Below are 20,553 nucleotides of genomic sequence, written 5' to 3'. Positions count from 1 at the left end.
TGTCTGCCCAGCCTCCCACCCCGGTGTTGCAGTGGCCTGGGGCTTTCTCCAACAGATGGGCAGGATCAACGCATTCCCTGGCACCTGCCGGGCTCCCCACTGCCCAGTGAATAAAGTCCAGGCTGCCATGGCTCACCGGGTGCCCAGCCTGGACCACCGGACATGCACTCGTCCTCTTCCTCACTTTGTCCCCATCTAAGTGTGGCCTCACCAGCTGTCTTGCTATTGCGCCCCTCTCCCCACCCCAGTTAGCCCAGGCACCTCGACACCCTCACTGGGGTCATTCCTACTGCTTGGAAGACCCATTTTCCTATTGAAGGATCCTTCCTCATCCTTTAAGGCCCTCTTAAAAGACCCCTGCCCTAGAGAAGCTGGGCATTCCTGAGCCCTCTGGCTGGAATCCCCGGTGCCAGGAGTCGGCCCCCTGAGAGCAGGCATGGGAGCCAAGCCATCCCGGTGACGCTCAAGCACCCAGCCCCAGGCCACAGAGCAAATGCTCTGTTAATGCCGGTGTGATCGAATCAAAACACACCAGAAACTGGTTCTAGAGGCCACAGGGGAGCGGGGCAGGAGTCACACGGATCTATCTAGAAAAGTCACCATACTTACAGGAGTGATGGCCCCACACACACCTATGGGCTCATGCCTCGTGAAGCACACCACGTTGTCATCTGGAAGAGAGGTGACGTGGAGAAGAACACAGTGGGATTAATCTCGGCTGAGGGTTTTATGTCGCAAAAACACAAGAAAGAAACCCAGAAGCCCACAGAAGTGTCAGCTCCAAGTCTCATCTAGTCCACAAAGAAGAGATCTTTAGCTCAATGTTAAAAGCAAAATTCCTTAGGAGAAATCAGCACAGGGCCACTTCCTTTGGCAACAAGGAAGGGGGCCCTGGGGAGGGGGGGCAGGGGTGCTGTGGAGAGGCTACCTGGAACAACGAGAAGACAGAGCCCCCGAAAGCTGCCCCCCCCACCCCGATGAGGCTGCGTTAGCTCACCTGTGGGGATGGTCCTGCCCTGTATTTTGTCAGCCCACCCTGCAAAGTATCTGAGGGTCTTAATACAGCCCTCCAGGTCGATGAAAAAGGCGTGAAGGAACGGCTTCCCCGTGTCCATTGTTTCCAGGGTCTGCAGGAAAAAGACAACATCTGTGTCAGACGCAGTTTCCTTCTTCGACATCAGGGGGTTAAAGCCAGGGGGCAGGGGGTAGAGAGCCCAGTCCTAGGACACTGCGTGTGCCTTGTTCCATGTGTCCCCTCAGAAAGCAAGCCACTGCGTTTCCCATCAGACCTGGCTCAGACTGTCAAGGATTACTCTGCTTTCAAAACAGCTCAGGGGCACCTGGGTGGCTCAGTCGGTTAAGCGGCTGCCTTCGGCTCAGGTCATGATCCCAGGGTCCTGGGATCGAGCCCCGCATCGGGCTCCCTGCTCAGCAGAGAGCCTGCTTCTCCCTCTGCCTCTGTCTGCTGCTCTGCCTACTTGTGCTCTCTCTCTATCTCTGTTAAATAAATAAAAATCTTTAAAAAAAAAAACAAAACAGCTCAGTCGGGGGGGGGGGGGGCGTTGGCCAGGGCATGGGCAAGCGTCCCCGTGAAGGATGGCAGATGGAAGTCTGATGTGGAGCCTCCCTGGGAAGGAAGACACGGTGGCATTTGGTCTTCTGTCCAGAGCACAGCTGGGTGACCTGGCCACGAGGGTGTGCGCCCTCTGGGGAAGCTCTCGGGAGGTTAGCTGCCTTCAGGGAGGCTGGAGAGAGGGCTCGCGTCCTCTAACCAAAGGGACGCTGCGGGCTCCTCCTTCCTGCACAGGCTGACCAGCATGGCTGCGGAAAGAGCGACGGAGCCCCGAAGGGGAGAGCCACCAGCACAAAAGGCACCGTCCTCCCCAACCGGGCTGCCCAAGCCGGATGCACAGTGGGAAGGGAGCAGGCTCGCCCTTGGTGGTGAGGGAGGTGATTACCCAGGGCGAGTGGGCAGCCACTCAATGGCAGGGATTCTTCTCTATTTCCAGCCCGGGGTTTAAGAGGACCCCTTTGTCCCTCAGACAAGCGGCCCCAGTGGAGTCTGGCACTGAAACCGCCTGTCATCCATCTCTGCAGGAAGTGGCCACCCGGACATGTAGCCTGGGGCTGGATTCTCCTTTTAGAGTCCATGTAGTGAGATGGTGACTCACTGGGGAAGAGAGGCCCCTCCGCGTGCACCTGCATCGGCCTCATCTCTGACCTTGACACCTCTGTTGTCACGTCAAGGTGCCCACACCAAGGCTAACAGAGCCGGGTGACACCTAAGGTCACCCAGCGGGGCACTGAATTCGGGGCATCTGACTTCCAGCCAGCACAGTGACCACTCCTTAGGCTGCTGCCCCAGGACATTTGCATCTGGGAAGACTGTAGAATGGCTACACAGGGTGCTCAGGGCGACTCTCAGAACTTTGCTTCAGGGAGGAGCTGAGCATTCCTAAACAGGAGTGACCACTTCCTTCACTGAGCGGCAAGCCCCCAGATCCCTCTCTGACTCAGTTTCCTCATCTGTAAAATGAGAATAATAATAATAAGAGTGGTACTTGCCTCCTGGGGCTGGGGTGAGGGCTAGGACGGGGCCTGCCCACAGGAAGTGCCATGCTAACTGCTTCATGATGACATTAATAACCGGGATGACTATGATCATCTCTCTTTTTGGCAGCTTCCTTTTTGGCAATCCTTATTTGAGGACACCGAGGAGACAGGAGTGTGAGTTGCTGAAGAGGACAGGGCCGATCTGGGTCTGGGATGGATCCCACCCCTAGAGGATGCTGCTCAGGGACCAAGTCAGGCCAAGGTAACATCCAGAACACTGTACTTTGGCTCCTGTTGAGTTACATTCCAAGCTGAAACTTTTGTTTTTCCATGGGAAACCCAACTGTTGCAAATCATGCCAAAAGGTCCCGGACTGGGCTACGCTGGACAGCATCTGCAGATCTCTCAGTGGGACCAGTTTATTCTTGGCCCTTTTCTGGGATGGGACAGGAAGAGAAAGGCAGAGGACCTTGGCATAGCATTGTGGGGCAGTCCTGCCTCCAGTCCTGGCTGGATAGCCTTAGGTTACTTAACCTCTCTGGGCCTCAGTGTCCTCATCTCTGAAATGGGATAATAAATGTGCCTACGATAAGCCTGGTCCATGGTGAGCATTCAGCAAGCGTTGGCTATCTTTCATTATTAACTTGGGCAAGTTTGCCTCCCAGAATGACAACATGAATTTGCCAGGTTGGTTCCATGGAAAGCTATCCAAGCAAAACTGGGGTCATACTAGATTTAGGCAGGAAATTCTTTTTAAACACACAAAAAAAGATTCACAGATGAGCAGACAGGGCTGGACGTGAGAAATCAAGTGTTAGCTACTGATGGGGACTTTTAAACAGTTATTGGGGCTGGGCCGGGAATAAACCACAGCTGCTCCCCAGTTTACTTCCCTTGACATTTTACGAGAAAAAATAGGCCTTCTGAAAAATTAACACACTGTAACCTTCAGATAGGAAAGAGTGAAGAAAAGGGCTGAGGGAACCTGCCCCGAGACTCAGTGAGTGTGCCAAAAGCTTAAAACAAGAAGGCCCAGAAATAGGGCTTGGGTTGGAAAGAGAGTAAACAGGGAGGGCCCCAATTTGGGGGCTTCCAGAAAGGGCACCCACAGAGCTAGAGTCTGGACCCCAGGTGCCTCAGGAAGGGGGAGAAAGCTGGGGCTGCCGGATCCCCCACATCTGTTTCTAAACATCGAATACAGAAGTAAAGACCTAGCTCTGTCAAAACCACTGAGCCGGCAAGAGAACATGATGGAAAGAAGCACTTCGCTGCAGGAAAATGCAGGAAAACCGTATCAAGGTGGAGGGTGAGGGTGCTTTCCTATCATGTGGTCCTGGTTTGAAAAACCATATTTGCCAGTAATTCTCTTGTTCCTTTCATGATGTGGCAAAGAGCCGGATCTTATTTCTTGTGGGCAGCAAGGTCCTGATGGCGAGAGGCAACTCGCTCCATCTGCGATCGCAACACAGCCCCGCCAGGACCACGGGGCGGGCTCCCACAGATGCAGATGATACTGACACTTGAGGACAGGGTGGGGAGGGGTGCCCAGGGCACATCCTCTCCCGCCTGCTATTAGTCCCCACGGACATTGCAGACTGATGAGCTCATGCTGGGTGAAAACAGAAATGTTTTTGAAAAAGCCAGTCTGGCAGCTTGAGAGTTGAGGCTGGCTTTCGTTGCGGGAAGAAACCAGAGGCTCCGAGGACAGAAACGCTGACCCCGAGAGGGAACCACCCTTGCCCGGGCTGGGGGGCAAACATGCCGGACCTGGCTGGCGGGGTGGGAAGGAAGGAGGGCTGAGCTCTCTGTGCAGATGCACCCTCAGGGCGATGCAGCGAAGAGTGGCACCCCAGACACAGGGTTCCCCCACTCTCCAGCCCCGAAACACACATTAAAGCACAAAAACAATTTTGGCATCCTGGATGATGTGGTCTCCACGGAGGTAGCTACTCTATTGCTCGGTCCAGACATCAGATCAAGAGGGGAAAGAACCATTTGTTCAAATAGGAGGCTGAAAAGGAGATTTAGTCCCCTACCAACCGGGCCTCAAGGTTTGGAGCAACTTCTAAACAGGAGTCGGAGAGCCGTGGGAGGGCGGCGTGTGTAGGTTGGGAAGGACCTCAAGGCAGGAGGTGGCCCTGAGATTTCCTCTGCTCACTCACTGCAAGACCAGAGGAAGGTCTTAGCATCCCTGTAAATCATGCATTTACAACCTATAAATGTCTTCACAGCCCGGTCTGATGGGAGCGACCCCATGTCATGGAGCAGGCTGAATTCACACGCCTATTTTGCCGCAGAGGAACTAAGATGCCTAGAAATTACTGGCCAGGACGGCATGCAGCTGGGCGCGCAGCATTGTTACGAGGATTGCTGTTCCTAATAATAGCTATCATCTACTTAGTGCTTACAGCATGCCAGGGACTCTGCTAAGGATTTTAAGTGGATCATCCTCACACCATTTAAGTACCATTATTATTGGTATCTCCCATAAAGAAATATATGCTCAGAGAAGTAAAGCAACTTGTCCAAAGTCACACAGCTAGTAAGGGGCAGAGCTGGGATTTGAACTGAGGTCTTTCATAGCCTGAGGTGCCCCATAACCAGGTTACCCTGCCCTCACCATCAGTCCGCGCATGCTCACCACTGCCCAGTTCAAGGGTGAAACAGGGGTGATTTTTAAGTTCTATGGGAACAGTGTTTTCTATGTTAAGGGGTGGCATCTATTTTAATAAGAATTCGAAAAAAATATACCAGCACACTAAACCTGTAATTTCATGGATCTTGTCACTTAGGATGAAGTGCAATTTAACAGTAAAAGAGATTTCATGTTTAAAAAAAAAAAAAAGGTTAATTTCGTAGTACAGGTAGGACCAGGATATGGCCTAGCCTCAAAGGACCTGACACATACACCTCCACACAAAACCAGCGCCCTGGGCCTCCCAAGCCCCGCAGGGGCCAGGCGGTCCCACACGTGCCTGCCCATGGGCGTGTACTCACAGCCAGGATGGCGCGGTCCCTCTCCACAAGGTCAGCCAACTGATGCAGGAGCCAGCCACGGCCCAGGGCATCCAGGCGGCGCCAGGGCGAGCCCCTCTGGAAGGCAGCGTGTGCGGCCTCCACTGCCTTGTCCACGTCGGGCTGAGAGGCCAAAAACCAGAGAGTGTCACCTTTTGTCGCGACTGCGTTTTGGGAGAGCTCAGCCGTCAGTTACAGAGAACGGCAGAGAGCTGCGTCCAGCACGAAGCAGGGGAAGGGGGGTTGGTGGCGGTCAGTTGGAAGGTGGCAGCTAGGTTCGAGACGGCTGGACCACCCCCCCCACCCCGTCTGGGGCTTTCAAGTGACTTTTTCCTTCTTTACATCTTGAGTCTTTTCCAAGATTTCTACAATGGCCAAGTATGAGCTTTCCTTCTGATTATAAAAGCGTTTTAAAATAGTTTATAAGAGTACCAACCTTAATTATTTTTCTTGGTGACCCGAGTAGGAAAAGATTTTCCACTTGCTCGCTCAGTTTGGACACACACACACACTTCCACAGTTCATCAGTTAGGTGGGAAATGTCTGTCTTGGCATTTTATTCAAGCTGAGGACTGTGGTCCCGTAGTGAGAATGGGGCAGGAGTGCTTCTCGGGATCTCGGAACTGACCGCATCGGAAAAGTCCACAGACAGGGAGGATCTGGAACTTTTTCTCTGTCTTCAGCCTCACCTCCAACCCCACCCCCCACCTCCACCCACCCCACCCCCTGCCCGGGGGGGCAGAAGTGTGGCGCCATTCCATGGGCAAGGAACTGGATTTTCTGTGCACCCATACAAGAATTACAATGGAACCTTCTTCTTAAAAGGCAAGAAGTTCGAGCTTTTTAGAGCTGTTTAATGTCACCCATTCTTACTGCAGGAACTTGAGTTCAAGGCTCTGGTTGCTGATGAGCAACGGGTCATCCCCCAGACCCCTCTGAGCCTCACTTCCCTAGGAGAGTACAACAGGCAAGAGCTGCCCGATGCAGTCAAGAGGGACACTCCACCAAGATTCTGTGTCTCCAAAGCTTGGAGGCAAGTGAAAGCTTTGGCAAGGGAGATATTAGCACTTTGAATTCCTTGTCCCAGGCTCTGGGGTGGAGGCCAGGGCCTCTCCAGCTGCAGGGGACAGGACAGCGTCTGTTTCCAGGTGCTCAGAGCAGGTCCTCAGACCAAGGGAAAAACCAGAGCCTGGGGCAGGGATCTCATTCTCCTCTTTGATACCTGGGTCCTGCACCTGGGAATCACCCGCTGGGAATCCTGCTCCACATCATGTCTCCCACGCCCCAGATGCCCCACATCCTCACGTCATAGAAAGATGAGCTCCTCGATGCTATTACCTTTGCAAACAGAGCTTAGCTTGAGGCACATGCGCACGGGAGGTTCTGGATGGGTAGAACCACTGTGTGTTTCCTGCCTGTCAGAGAACTCTCACTTGTGGGATCCAATTCAAGCCTATTTTAGACATGTCTTCCACCCTGTCCACATTCAACATTACCCCTACATGTACAAGAACATCAGATGATTACTCTAGTGGTGGAGGAGAGGTTTAGATTTCCCTTCTCTCCTTAGAAAAGCTTTACCTTCAAACTTTCCTCTAATGCCACGTATATTTAAAAGCGTCTGCCTTCGGTTCAGGTCATGATCCCACGGTCCTGGGATCGAGCCCCGCATCGGTCTCCCTGCTCGGCAGGAAGACTGCTTCTCCCTCTCCCACTCACCCTGCTTGTGTTCCCTCTCTCGCTGTGTCTCTCTCTGTCAAATAAATAAATAAAATCTTTAAAAAAAAAAATAAAAGATACTTTCCGGCTTTGAAATGTATCAAGGACACAATCAGAAGTCCGTTATATATATATAACTACATATATAGTTATAAAGACTATAGCTTTCCGTGATCATTTCAGGTTCTGGTAGAAAGGAAATCTGGTGATTGCATGATATTATTACCCCTGCATGACTTGGTTAGCAAGTCTTTTTCCCTGCGAGCCTTTCTCTTTCAAGTGTCTCCTGCCAGAATGCTGCATTTGGTGAAACATACCAGCCGGAAATGCTTTCTGGAAAGAGGGTTTCATGCCTCCAGGTTCGAATCATTGATAAAAACCTTTCCTTTAGCCATGTGACGAGGATAGCTGAGGTCATCCTTATAGATGGGGAAACATCTATCAAAGGAGAGTGACTCTCTGCAGTGGATCGCCCCTAATTGATCCCATTCTGGGCCGTGTGTGTGAGAAGCAGCAAACTCAGGTCCTACCCTGAGTATGGGCCAGGTCTGTCTTACAGTTAAGCCAAACGGCCTCCTTATCCTCTAGTTATCTGTAATTTAATTACTTCGGGGGGGGGGGGGGAGTTCGGGGCAGCACTCACCTTATCTCCTTCTTCTACTTCACATATTTTTTCTAGAGTTGAAGGATTATATGTGGCAAACTTTTTTCCACTCTTGGATTCGTGCCATTCATTGTTGATGAATATCTAACCAGGAAAGGAAGTTGTAATGCATTAGGGCTTAAATCAAAATCATATCATTCCAACATGCTGAGGACCTTAGGTAACGTCTTGTCCTCCCCCACCCTCCACCTCCCCCCTCCCTCACACTCTTTTACAGATGGGACCTGGAGGGGAGATGGAATCACATGCCTAACCAGGAACACACTCAGAATTAGAATCCAAGGCTCCTGAGTTCTAATACATTTACAGAGAACTACTTTTCGTCCTAATGAAACTAAAGTCATTTAGAATTTTTCTAAACATCGTGTCCTCTTTTTATTTATTTATTCACTTGACACAGAGAGAGAGCGCGCCAGCGCACAAGCAGGGGGGAGGGGCAGAGGGAGAGGGAGAAGCAGGTTCCTCGAGCCAGACTCGATCCCAGGACCCTGGGATCATGACTTGAGCCGAAGGCAGATGCCTAACCGACTGAGCCATTTGAATCATTAACATGGATTCAAGAAGGAAGAGCCGAGTTAAATAGTTAAAGAGTATAAGTTAAATCCTACACCCTCATTGGGAGGAAGACCAAATAGGTTTATACATATAAAGTGCCAAGGGATCTTCCTGCCCTTGAAGGGTAGGTCAGCAGTGAGCACTCCCTTCTGTCTCCTCCCTGTTGAAGAAACCCCCAGCCAGATTGCCAAGGAACTGGCTTTCTACCAGGATCTTCCTATATTCCTTAATCTTGGTTGGTGTATATCGGTACTCCTCCCACAGTCTATTTAAAATGCCTATTTTCATGCTGGCTTTAATAAAAGCCCGTGTTGGAATATAAAGATAGATATTTGGGCTGGGAAGTGTTCTGGTTGTATGAACAGATGTAGCAAATAACCGTTTATATCTAGAACCAAAGAACCTACAAAAATCACTTCGGAGTCTCAATTATCTAGAACACAGCTGAGAACAAGGACGTTAAAAATAAAAAGACATCATGAGCAAACTAAAAGGAATTCACAGAGTGCCCACGCTGAAAGGTGTGTACTATTTACTCTTAGTTTACTCTAACTGCTAACTGCCTTAAAAAAGTACCGCAAAGAGAGGGCCTTCAGAAAAGAACCAGGAACAGAGGTGACAGATAATACACAAAACACGTTCTGACAACGTGGAGGTCCCGGCTATCCAGATGATCTGCTGCTGAACCGGCATGGGACAGGCTGATCATCACAGCCCTTCATGGTGTCACAGAGACCCCAGTCACAGACACAAGGAAGACACTTTAGAAGCATTTCCATCAAACAAAATGCCACCAATAATTTCTAAGTACACGCCTAGCTCATCGAATTCCATTTCTGTATCTATAGGCATATCTTTTATCTCTCTTTGAGTCATGTAAAAGAATCGTGTCCCTCCGAGGGCTAATTTCAATTACTGTGAATTTTATTCATTTAGAACACTTGACTCCCCAGTGATGATAGACAAGAGGGGAGACATCTCATCCAGAGTGCGGCTTGGTTACGGTCTCTGCCCTGGGCTCTCCTGTAAAAACTCCAAAGCTCACTGGGAGAGAAACTCGCTCTGGGAAGCTACTGGGGGAGACCGTTTTGATCACTCTCCCCAGAAAGCAGGGAAGGCTCAGTAGGGTGGGGACAAAGCACAGAAGGCCAGATCTTGTGGGGCAGGTGGGCAGAGGCACCCTGTCCTGCGTGTGGAATCCAGAGCTGAGAGCATCCCTTGCCTGTAGGATGTGTCCATCCGACTCTGGAAGCTCAGTGCCTTCAACAGGAGGCCAGGCCCCCAGGGAAGCACGTGGAATCGGCCAGGCTACAATTACAGGTTTATTCTTCCAGCTGAAACCAAATCCAAGAGTTCACTCTTGCCATCCAGCAAGCAATCACTCGGTAACAGCGAGAAATTAATAAGTGGAGAAGAGAGGTTCAGTTAGCATGGGGAGGGAAGTGCAGCCAGAGAGAGAGTCCCATTTGTCGGAAGATGAAATTTCGTGGGTTAGAAAATACAGACCATCAGTGAAAACTGCTGATTCGAGATCCTTCCTGGTATCAATTCCAAGGGGGAGGGAAAGTGAGAAGATGGTAGAAGAGAATATAAATAAGGAGGATGGAAACAGATTGCAACGATCAGATGTCTGTTACACTTCACCTCCAAGCATGGTCTTCCAAAAAAAAAAAAAAATTACTTGGTCGGTCATGACATTGATCCGTAGTCCCTCCTAATGAGCGACTTAAAAAAAACAGTCAGACTCCTCAACTCTGACCATATTTTCCCATCGCGAGGTTGCCAATTTAGCAAAAATTTTTTTCTGTATACTACGCTAGTAAGTAATCTTGTAAGTGGTTTCTACTGTTGATTTTCTCTCCGCTAAAAACAAAACAAAAACACAAATAAAGTAGGGGTCAGTAAGTGTGGTCTACCAATTATGCTGTCTATACTGTTTTTAGCCCCAAATCAGGTTAACATGTCCAGAAAAAAAACAAAACAAAACTGTTCTCCTCGACTTGTGAATTGGTATCAGATAAACCTTATGGAGGTATAAAAATTAGGTTCCGGGATTCACATTTTACTGAAGGAGTGGAATGGCATGTCATCCGGGCTGAGCTGGAAACCACAGCGGCTCTGAGGAGCCGGGTGCCCCGGGGTGAAGGTGAAGATGGTGGCCACGCAAGTGAGGTCTGTTGATGCCATTTACAGTAACCTCCACTGGACTTCAGCTAAACTCAAAGGAGTTATGTTTTCAGAACAGGAGATCGGAGCGAATTGTAGCTTTTATAAAAGAGATCAGAAAATCGGGTGTTTGAGTGAACCAGAAACTCTTAAAGAGAATCTGTTACTGGAAGGCATTTTCTTTTTCTTTCCTTTTTTTTTTTTTTAAGATTTTATTTATTTATTTGAGAGAGAGAATGAGAGACAGAGCACGAGAGGGAAGAGGGTCAGAGGGAGAAGCAGACCCCCCGCTGAGCAGGGAGCCCGATGTGGGACTCGATCCCGGGACTCCAGGATCATGACCTGAGCCAAAGGCAGTCGCTTAACCAACTGAGCCACCCAGGCGCCCCTGGAAGGCATTTTCTAAAGAAAGGAAAGCCCCCCCCCTAAAGTGAAAGAGACTGCTATCCTCTGAGATCTGGTGGAAGGGGGATGCCGAAGGGGATTCCCCCCCTCCACCCCCTATCAGAGTCCCATAGCAGAGCCCAATATGCAAATGTGAGAATAGGGGCACCTGGGTGGCTCAGTCAGTTAAGCGTCTGCCTTTGGCTCAGGTCATGATCTCGGGGTCCTGGGATCCAGCCCCGCTTTGGGCTCCCTGCTCAGTGGGGAGCCTGCTTCTCCCTCTCCCTCTGCCCCCCCCCCGCCATGCTTGCTTGCTCTCTCTCTCTCTCATAAATAAATAAAATCTTTTTTTTTTTTTAAGATTTTATTTATTTATTTGACAGAGAGAGAGACAGCGAGAGCAGGAGCACAAGCAGGGGGAGTGGGAGAGGGAGAAGCAGGCTTCCCACTGAGCAGGAAGCCCGATGTGGGACTTGATCCCAGGACCCTGGGATCATGACCTGAGCCGAAGGCAGACGCTTAACGACTGAGCCACCCAGGCACCCAATAAATAAAATCTTTTAAAAATGTGAGAACAAATGAAGAAGTTATGACAAGGTCGTCCTTCTGGAAACTGGACTTTTGCTGGGAAATGTTATCCCCAAGGCTGGGGCTCAGACCCACCATTTCCGGCATGTCCTCCATTAGCAAGAAGCTCCATGAGTCAGGTTTGAAAACTAACAGGACTTTAAGGGGCTCTCACACTCCACCCCTCCGCACTGCCTGCCCCACTGCGGGCCCTGGGCCTCGGTTCTGCGGTTCTGGCTCTCCTGCTTCTTTCCTAGGCCCTGTCTGTCGCCGCTCCAGCCAGAGGCTCCCTAGCATTGCTGGCCGGGCTTGCTGTCCCTCAGCCACCACCCCGCTGGCTGCCTGGGCCCCACAGCTGCTGGGGTAGGCCTCTGCGGTGGTCAGCCTGCGGGCCGGGAGCAAGGACAGAGCAGCTGGAGGCCTCACCCTCCACAGGGAAGGAGGGTACAGTGGCCTGGGGTCAGGCCCTAGTAGCCTTCCTGGCCTGGGAGCCCCTGAGCATCTCAACGCCTCTCCCCAGCCTTAATCACACAGCCGGTTCTGCTCCACCAGGAAGAGGGGGCACCCAGCAAGACAACAGACACTGGTCACTCTGTGAATCCGCTAAGATCCTCCTCTCTATCCACTCGTGAAGGGCCATAAAGAACTGCAGAGAAAGAAGGAAACTATCCATAGGTGGCTGCATTGCTCTGATAGGATTCAGAAAGGTAGAAAGGCAAAGGACAATAACATAGCAATTTCCTGCTTCTGTAGCATTAAAAAACAAAAACCTTACAAAACAAAAATAAAACCAAACGGCACCACCACCACCACGAGGCCAGCACCAACAGCCTAACGATCTGAAAAGAGATAGGTACTATTCTGACTGTTCCCAGAATGGGTGATGGAATTTTTGCTCTGAAGCGGATACCACTAGGGAAACTACGGTAAAAATAATCTCCAGCGTTTCTGGTGAAGTGTCTCTGTTGATTAGGGAGCCCTCTGAAAACAGTTAATTTAAATGTCATGTGATCAGAGGCAGAGCCGACATGAAGTGCCAAGAGACCAAGATCTGAAGGCCACACATAGTGGCCTGCAACTTTCTCCGCTTGATTAAAACTATTTGAGAGACATAATTGCTACTTTTGAAAGTAAAATTGATGGGGAAATTTTCTCAGTGCTATGTCAGCTGGAGTTGGGGGGAGGGTATGGATAAGATGCAAATTTAAAAAAAATTAAAAGGAGGGAAAGTTGGGGAAAGAGAAGCCAGCCGAGACTCTCGGCCTGCGACCCTGCCGTGCTCCCCACCCCAGTCCACAGGCTCCGAGTGTCCTCCCACGGGACGCGCTGCCCGCAGCCCTCCTGAGCCTGGGCTCCAGGCCTCGCCATCTTCCTTTCTGCCCTAGGCAGGTGATCTCACCGCTTTGCCAACGCTCCAGCCTCCCAGCCCAGCGCAAAACAGCAGAGACTCCAACGGGCCGCGGCGCGGTGGGGCCTGGCCACCCGCGGCTTCCCAGGCCGGGTTCGGACACCATCGGGAAGCATTCTCTGTCGGTCAACACCAGGGCCGCGGGCCTCCAGGGCAGTTTCAGCAGTGCTCACCTTCCTACTCCCCCGGGCTCTACTGGAAAGCTAGGTAGGCCAAGCACCGAAGGAACGACGTCTCGCCCTGTGCTCCCGATGACACATGACACGGTTCTGGAGTCTCCAAGTCGCAGCTCCCCAGTGCAGACCGAGCTCTCAGACCAACTCTCGGTGTTCTCGGGCACCCTCTGACCCTCCCGAAGCCCGACCCGCTGAGCCCCCGAAACCGTGCCGCAGGGCCTGCGGGGAGACCAGGGGTACGGCGGCCCGCACCTCGGCTCGCCTTCCAAGCGGGCCCTGCAAGGGCACGTCGGGGCCGCGGCGCGGGCGCTGCGCAGCGTCCCTCTCCATGCTTGGAGGCTTAGAGCGCTGAGCCCCGCCGCCCGAGAGCCCGTCCCGGAGTGCGGATCGCGGAGTCCCCTTCGGGGTGCGGGTGGACGCGCTCCCGCCGGCAGGTCCTGCGCCGCGGGACGCGGCTTCGAGAGGGCCGGACCCAGGCGGAGAGGCTCCGGTCATGGGAGCGCCGGGCGAACTCGGCTGAGGGCGCGCCGCCCGCAGCGCCCCGCACCCTCGGAGCGGAGCGGCTTCCCCGCCTGCTGGCTCCTCGTCCCCGCCACCCCGGCCGGACCAGCCCAGGGCGGAGCCAGGCGACCGTCGGGTGGGATGGGCGCCCGCCTCACCTTGGTGAACTTGACCTCCAGGTTTCGGACAGGGCGCGGCAGGGCAGGCGGCTTCCTGTCCGGCTGCCCGTTCTCCACGGCCCCGTTGGTGGTGGCCATGGCTCTTCTGCGCTCCCCGGCCCGAGGCGCCCGAGTCTGTGGCGCTGGCTCCCGCCCGGATGGTGCGCAGCCTGCTCGCGGGGTGACAGCTCCGCGCCGCTTTATGGAGCGACCCACGCCTCCCGCCCAAGGGGGCCGTCTAATTGGCTGCAGGACGGGAGGAAGGGAGGGCGGGCGGGAGGGGAGGGGGCCGGCCTGCCTCACCCCACCCCGCCCGCCGCCCCTGCGGGAGCCCGGCCACCGCGCCGCGCGCTCCCCCGCCCCCCGGAGGCTGCCCTTGGAGGAGCTCCCCCGAAGCGCCGCCGGGCCCCGGAAGTGCCAGGGCTCGGGCAGCGGGCCAGGGTAGGGAGCGGGGGCGCCGGGGCCCACGGCGCCCGGCTCTCTCCCCGAAGTCCGGCGAGCTCGCCCCGCCGCACCTGCCGCCCCCTGCCCGCCGCCGCTCCGCGCTCTCGTCTGACTTCGGTCGGCGCGCCGCGCTCCGGGAATGCGCTCCTCCCCCCCACCCCGCCGGGGGCCCCCCCGAGCCGCGTCAGGGGTCGCGGCGCCCCGCTGGGCGGCCCCCGCTCCGCAGCCCACGTGCCTGGGGGCCTAGAGTCCCGCCGCCCGGTCCCAGCTCTCAGGACAGACGCCCGCCCAGCGCCCCACTCGGCCCCTGCTGGGACGGCCGCCTGGGCGCGCCTGGCCCAGATGGCCCGACTTTCCCCGTGGCCCTGGGGCTTCACACGCCGAGGGCGCAAAGGCCGGGAAAAGCGTTTGGCCCTTCCTGTGCGGCGCTGGGCCTCTGACCTCAGCAGCCGCAGCCCGCCCTGCTGCCGGGGCCCTGGGTGCAATTCTTTTGACTTTTGAAAACGCATAAATTACACCTCAATTTAACCGAATGAAAAAAACAAAGAAAGCACGTGGGATCTTTGCAGCTTTGTGCTTTAAGAGTGGACGCTTTTGTCCCTCCGGTAGGTTGCTCATCATTTCCCAGGGAAGCAGAGGCCTGTCCAGCGCCTCTCCTTTGCCCTTTGGGAAACGCTACGCCAACCCCAGGGACTTGCCCCGGGTCCCATCTGAGACATGGAAGTGGCTTCTCATGCTTGTCATACCTCAGGTTTCTGGAACAAGGATGTGGGGCATGAACTCCGCAACAAAAGCAGGGGTTTAATCCCCAGTGAGGCTCAGCCCCTCAGCCTATTTCCTTCTGTGAGTAATCTCAATAGCGAGACGGGAAACGGAGGCACTCCTTACTGTCCCGCTGATCTTTCTGTTGGTTTTGCCGTCCAGGTGTCGTCCCGGTGTCCATCTCTGTCTCCTCTCTCCCTCCTCACTGCAGTGCTACTGGGTGTCCTTCTAGAGAGTGGAGTAAGTACGCTGTTAAGCTTGTGCAAACCCTTCATCAGATCACCTGCCCGCTGGGGGTGAAAGGGTCCTATGCTGTATGGGTTAGAATGCACAAGTGAGGCAGGGAAAGGGGATAATGGGTGCCCTCCTTCGGTTAGGGACTGACCCGCCTCAGTGAGTCTGCCTTCCATGCCAGGCTCACTAACAGAGCAATGCTGCCTCTTTCTTCCGCTGCTCCTACCAGTGCCTGGGCTCCCTGCCCCGCCTGACCGGCCCTGTGGCCCCCATTCAGCTCTCTTGGAAACACGTGGGCACATGTCTCATGTCAGGGCCCCTGGCTGGATGCTGAGCCCCAGCGTCTGGGTGTCTGGGTCCAGGAAGGCCTGCAGGGTCCTGCAGCAGATTCTCCCTGCCCTGAGCGCAGGGCCCCAAGGCTGGCGGGGGCACCAAGCATGAACAGGCTGTAACTGGACAAGCTTTCTAAGCTGAACTCCTATTCCAAGAGTTTCTGGGGGATCCTGGATGGTTGAACTTACGTCACTTGTGCCAGGCGTAAAAACAAGTCTGAAGATTTGCGGAGGAAATTCTGTTACCAGCTGCTGGATGGATGGGGAGAGGCAAACAGGGCGGAGACTTAGAACCCTGCTCTCCTAGAGAGCGGAGCCTGTTTGCTCGAAGGTAGACAGCTGCCACCTTGCTCATCATGAAGTAAGGAACAGAGGCCGCCTCAACTCACACCCAAAGACACGCTTGTGACCTGCAGCATCGGGGCTTGGGGGCCAGCGGCAATGACACCGACCAAGTCACCTGCAAATCCTCCTGCTGACAGCCACCTGCACGGTCCTGGGAGCCTGGGATGGGAGCAGGGCCCTCGGCCATAGCAGGGAGCTCCCAGCAACAGGTCAGGAGGATGAGCCGGGTGCCAGACTTGTCTAGACCAGCAGGCTACCACTGCTGCCATGTCTGGCCGCCCAGTGGGAGGGATGAAGGCAAGATGCTCTTCTTCCCATTTTACAGGTGAGTAAACAGAGGCATGCAGATACTTGCCCCAGACGGCAGCAGCTGTGGAGGAAGCAAGGCCAGACTGTGCGGGGGTGGGTGGGGCAGACTGTGGAGGAGGGATTTCTCTCGCCTTCTGCTGTCAGCAAGGTGAGCGCCTGTGTCCCGTGGCCGCATGTCTCTGGAGCAGCGCAGAGCAGAGTGAAGGTACGGGTACAAAATGGTGGCAGCATCCCTGGAGACTGTGCCTTTCTTTCTTTTTTTTTTTTTTAAGATTTTATTTATTTATTTGAGACAGAGAGAATGAGAGAGAGAGAGCACATGAGAGGGGGGAGGGTCAGAGGGAGAAGCAGACTCCCTGCCGAGCAGGGAGCCCGATGCGGGACTCGATCCAGGGACTCCAGGATCATGACCTGAGCCGAAAGCAGTCGCTTAACCAACTGAGCCACCCAGGCGCCCGAGACTGCGCCTTTCTTAGGGACCAGACCTGAGGTCCTGGCCTCCGAGGTGGTCACCGCCGTTGCTAAGGGAGGAGGAAGGACCCTTTCCTCCCGCAGGCTGCCGCTGGGTGTCTGGGGGCCAGAGAGAGTGCCGGAACACCAAGGCACCAGAGGCCCAGCCCCTTCTGCCCACATCCCCGGTCTAGAGTCCAGCTGTGTGTTCTTGGGCCGGACATTTCATCACTCTGAGCTTCGCTTTCTTTTTCGATAAAATAATCTCCTTCCCACTTCAGTGATTGGGAAAGCTCAAGTGAGAGAATGGTGCAACGGAATGCCTTATAAACTGTAAAGTGCTGTCTAGATGCCCGGTTCTTCATTTCGCCATTCTTCTTGGAGACTGATTTCCTCTCAGCAGACTTTTCTTCTGGGACATCAGTGAGCTCCCCTGGCTTCTCTGACTTGTGGAAACTTCTCTGATCAGCAGTCACTCTGCTAATGTCATTGTGAAAATATTCTTTTTATTTTGTATTCAGCTCTATGGTGCTGCTATTATCTGGCTTCTTGGCATGTCTAATTAGGGGTCCGAGACATTGCATGGTGAGGGCGTGTTTGTTTGATGAACACTCAGTAAAAGTAATCATGAAGAAAAAACTAAGGTAAAATCAAAGTTAGATTACCTCTCCACCCCTCCCCCGGCATTGAAAGCCCCTCCTAATTCCATTGTAAACTCATAAAACATTGTGGGAGATACGGAGAGTCTGTAGCCAATGTAATTAATGACGATGGCGATAGTCATGGATCCCGCATTTGTTATACTTTATTTCAAGTCTGGTACCTAAGTCTCAACAGGGTGCCCAGAGATCTCCGGAAGGTCCTCAGCATCCCCACAGCTGGTGGCCAGCTGCAGAACTGCCTCTCGAAGACCACTCACCTCACCCAGCATCTAGAAGTCAGGGCCAGGCTCTGGGGCCCCTGGGTGTTCAGAACACTTTCATGGAAAGCCAGGCTCCTCTGGGGAGGGTGGTTCCCTGAAGTTGGGAAGCAGGGTGCCTCAGAGCAGGCGACTTAACCTCAGTTTTCTTGGCTATAAGATGGGCTGAGAGGTGCCCTCGAAATGAGGGAAGATGAACGTTTCTGCAAGCATCTCCCCGCTGGTGTCGATGAGGTAGATTCCACCTTTCATGTGACTTGTTCAATGTGGCCTAAACTTGACTTGAGTAGGGAGCTACTTGGCTTTCACACTCACTGTAAGTCAAGGTCCATGAAGACCACTCTGTGCTTCTCCATCATTCTGTCCTCAGGGAACATGCGAACCGAGCTGTTTTCCTGTGAGTTGTCATCAGTGATTACTCCAGAGACAGGAGCATCCAGGCCTGAAGAAGAAGAGCTAGTGGACACCCAACCACGTCAAAGCGGAAAGGGCCACGGCACCACTGTCTCAGCCACTTCCTTCTCAGGTCCTTTCTAGACCTGAGGGAAAATCTTCACACACAATATTGGTCTGAGGTAAATCAGGTTCAGACCACGAAGAAGCAGAGAAGCAACTACATAAAAGCAGAGGATCCATCAAAATATTTGTGGGTCAGGCCTTTGGTTAGGCCCTACACACACTCAGTTTGACAGTTTACGGGTGCTGGAACTTTCCCCCTGAGGGTCCATCTTCCATCAGTAACCCCAGGGATTAAGAGTTGTGACAGGGCCAGGAGAGGGCATGGCAGGTAAAGCAGAGACAGCTGGTTGATCACCCAATTCTTTCCTTCCTGCCTGCCAGTAGAACTTCATATTATTGCAGACAGCGCTGTGCTTTGATAAAACATACTTTCCAGTCTCTCTTGCAGACAGGAGTGGTTAATGAGATATAAGCCAAAGTCTTTGGTTTTGGCTCCTGAAGGAGCTCTTTTCATGGGGCTGAGTCAGCTGAGAGGCTCTTCTTCTTTCCTGCTGCCTGGAACATAGATGTGAGGGCTGGGGCTCTTGCAGCTATCTTATGACCATAAAGCAATTCTGAGAATGGAAGTTATATGATAAGGAACTTGGAGCAGACACACAAGAAGAGTCTATGACCCAAGAACCAGGCTTTGTGCCTGGGATTTCCTCCCTTGGATCTCTTTCACGTGAGCACAGGGTAGATCCCTGTCCTATTTCAGCCTGCTTTTTGGGCTTTCTGTTACATGTGGTTGAATCTAATCCTAAGTGATGCAACTGGCTACTTAAATCATGCTATATCAGCAAGACTAAAAGAAACAAACTTCTAAACCCTGGTGGAATAATTATGTTTTCTTTATATGCAATAAGCAGCACATTTGAAATCTTATCACCATCTCTACTTTTCTGGCTTTAATTGAATGTTCTGAATACCTGTGCTCGGGTTTATAGTAAATTAAAAAACAAAGGTGAAACTAACCCTGGGATGGAATAAATGAAGCTAACTCACCCACTCATCCACAGTTTTGATTACCTAAATTGGATGCTGATGTCCTTCCCGGGGAAGAGAATCTTTATAAGGCTGGGCAGGTAGCCCACCATCCTATGGTGCCCATGGGGATTAGCTGTTGGACCTGCACCCTCCAGCCTACTGAGTGAGTAAGGTACCAATGGCTAGAGAACAAATGTGACTGAACAGGTCCCTGGGCCACCCAGATCTGGAAGATGCTTGGCCAGGCCAGCACTCAATCCAGGCAGCAAGAAGTCAGACTTCCGGTTTTAAAGTACACAAAATGTCACTACATGTAATCATTGCATCTCCCTCATAACATTCCACACTTCTCAATATTGCCACCGGACTTTCTCAGTGACACGAAGAAAGTTTGTTGTTCGCCAAATTTGCAACCCTCTTCGAAATTCAGGGATTCTGAGTTTTGAACCAAATTTGAATTATTCGGGGGGTGAGATCAATTTATTCTGGAAAAACACACTTCCTGGTTAGAAGGAAAGGTATTTAAGGGGCTTATAAAAGGGATCTGGAAGATTCTTGGACAAAAAGTGGCTTTTGCTAAACAATTGTGCTGAGTTAAGCCTCAGTGAATCAGAAACATACATATTAAATTTCCCCTGAAATCCACATGGGTATAAAAATGTTGGGAAAGGGGGCTTAGCAAGATGCGGTTTGCCAAACCCGAAATGTTTGAAAACTAATTTGAGTGTGTCAGTTTGGCGAATCACTCTCGGACTCATCTATCCTAGCCCCACAGTGACAAGATTTTCCTCTTGCCTTTCGGCCGTACTCCCTATAAAGGAGCATCAATTACGGAAGAATCTTCCTTTGGATGTTTGCCATTATTTGAATCCTGGGGTAGAGATGGGGGTGGAGAGTGGAAGAGCTGTTAAAGTCTGTGTTCTCAAGAAATAGCCTGGGGATCCTTTTGTGCCTTTGTGGTGTGAAAGTTACTCAAGCAGTACTCTGGAGGTTCCCCTATAATCAGGAAGTCTCTGTAAAGCACATCAGGTCTTATAATACGTTTAGGCATAACAGATGGGAAGCCTATTTATGTATATTCCAATGTAGTTTTCTTGATAGGGCATTATGGTGATCCTAAAACACTCCACACCCAGGGGAATAGACTAATTAGCCACCTATAGCATTTTCAACTTTATAATGCTTTTCATTATTGAGCATAATGCAAGAATTGAGTTATATTATATTATATTATATTATATTATATTATATTATATTATATTATATTTTAGTATACCATACTATATAATTATAATCATTAAACATAGTTTATCAGTTAAAAGACAATGGGTTGGATAAGGTGTATTTTCCACCAGTGATGGTAAGCAAGCATAAATATTAGGAACAAAAACAAGAATTACAAATTCT

General features: G+C 52.2%; 1 protein-coding gene across 2 annotated transcripts in view; it reads right to left on the bottom strand.

Moving 5' to 3' along the window:
* Positions 1–14,072, bottom strand: part of ALDH1A3 (aldehyde dehydrogenase 1 family member A3) — a 37,840-nt gene extending 23,768 nt beyond the window's left edge. The window contains exons 1-5 of one of the 2 annotated variants that reach the window (XM_064569991.1): positions 13,867–14,072; positions 7,931–8,035; positions 5,551–5,691; positions 998–1,127; positions 610–671 (exon numbers count right to left, since the gene is read on the bottom strand). In XM_064569991.1, the coding sequence (XP_064426061.1) occupies positions 610–671; positions 998–1,127; positions 5,551–5,691; positions 7,931–8,035; positions 13,867–13,965 (537 nt within the window). In that variant the 5' untranslated portion in view covers positions 13,966–14,072. The remainder of the gene's footprint in view (positions 1–609; positions 672–997; positions 1,128–5,550; positions 5,692–7,930; positions 8,036–13,866) is intronic. The other variant, XM_064569992.1, reaches the window with a different exon arrangement.
* Positions 14,073–20,553: the final 6,481 nt, after the last annotated feature.

Source organism: Mirounga angustirostris, unplaced genomic scaffold, assembly GCF_029215605.1.
Source record: "Mirounga angustirostris isolate CCGP_5_RB_7025 unplaced genomic scaffold, mMirAng1.0.hap1 SCAF_9, whole genome shotgun sequence".
In the NCBI taxonomy this organism is placed as follows: domain Eukaryota; kingdom Metazoa; phylum Chordata; class Mammalia; order Carnivora; family Phocidae; genus Mirounga; species Mirounga angustirostris.
Note: the sequence above shows the minus strand (reverse complement) of the source record. Positions and strands in the feature narration are given on the sequence as shown.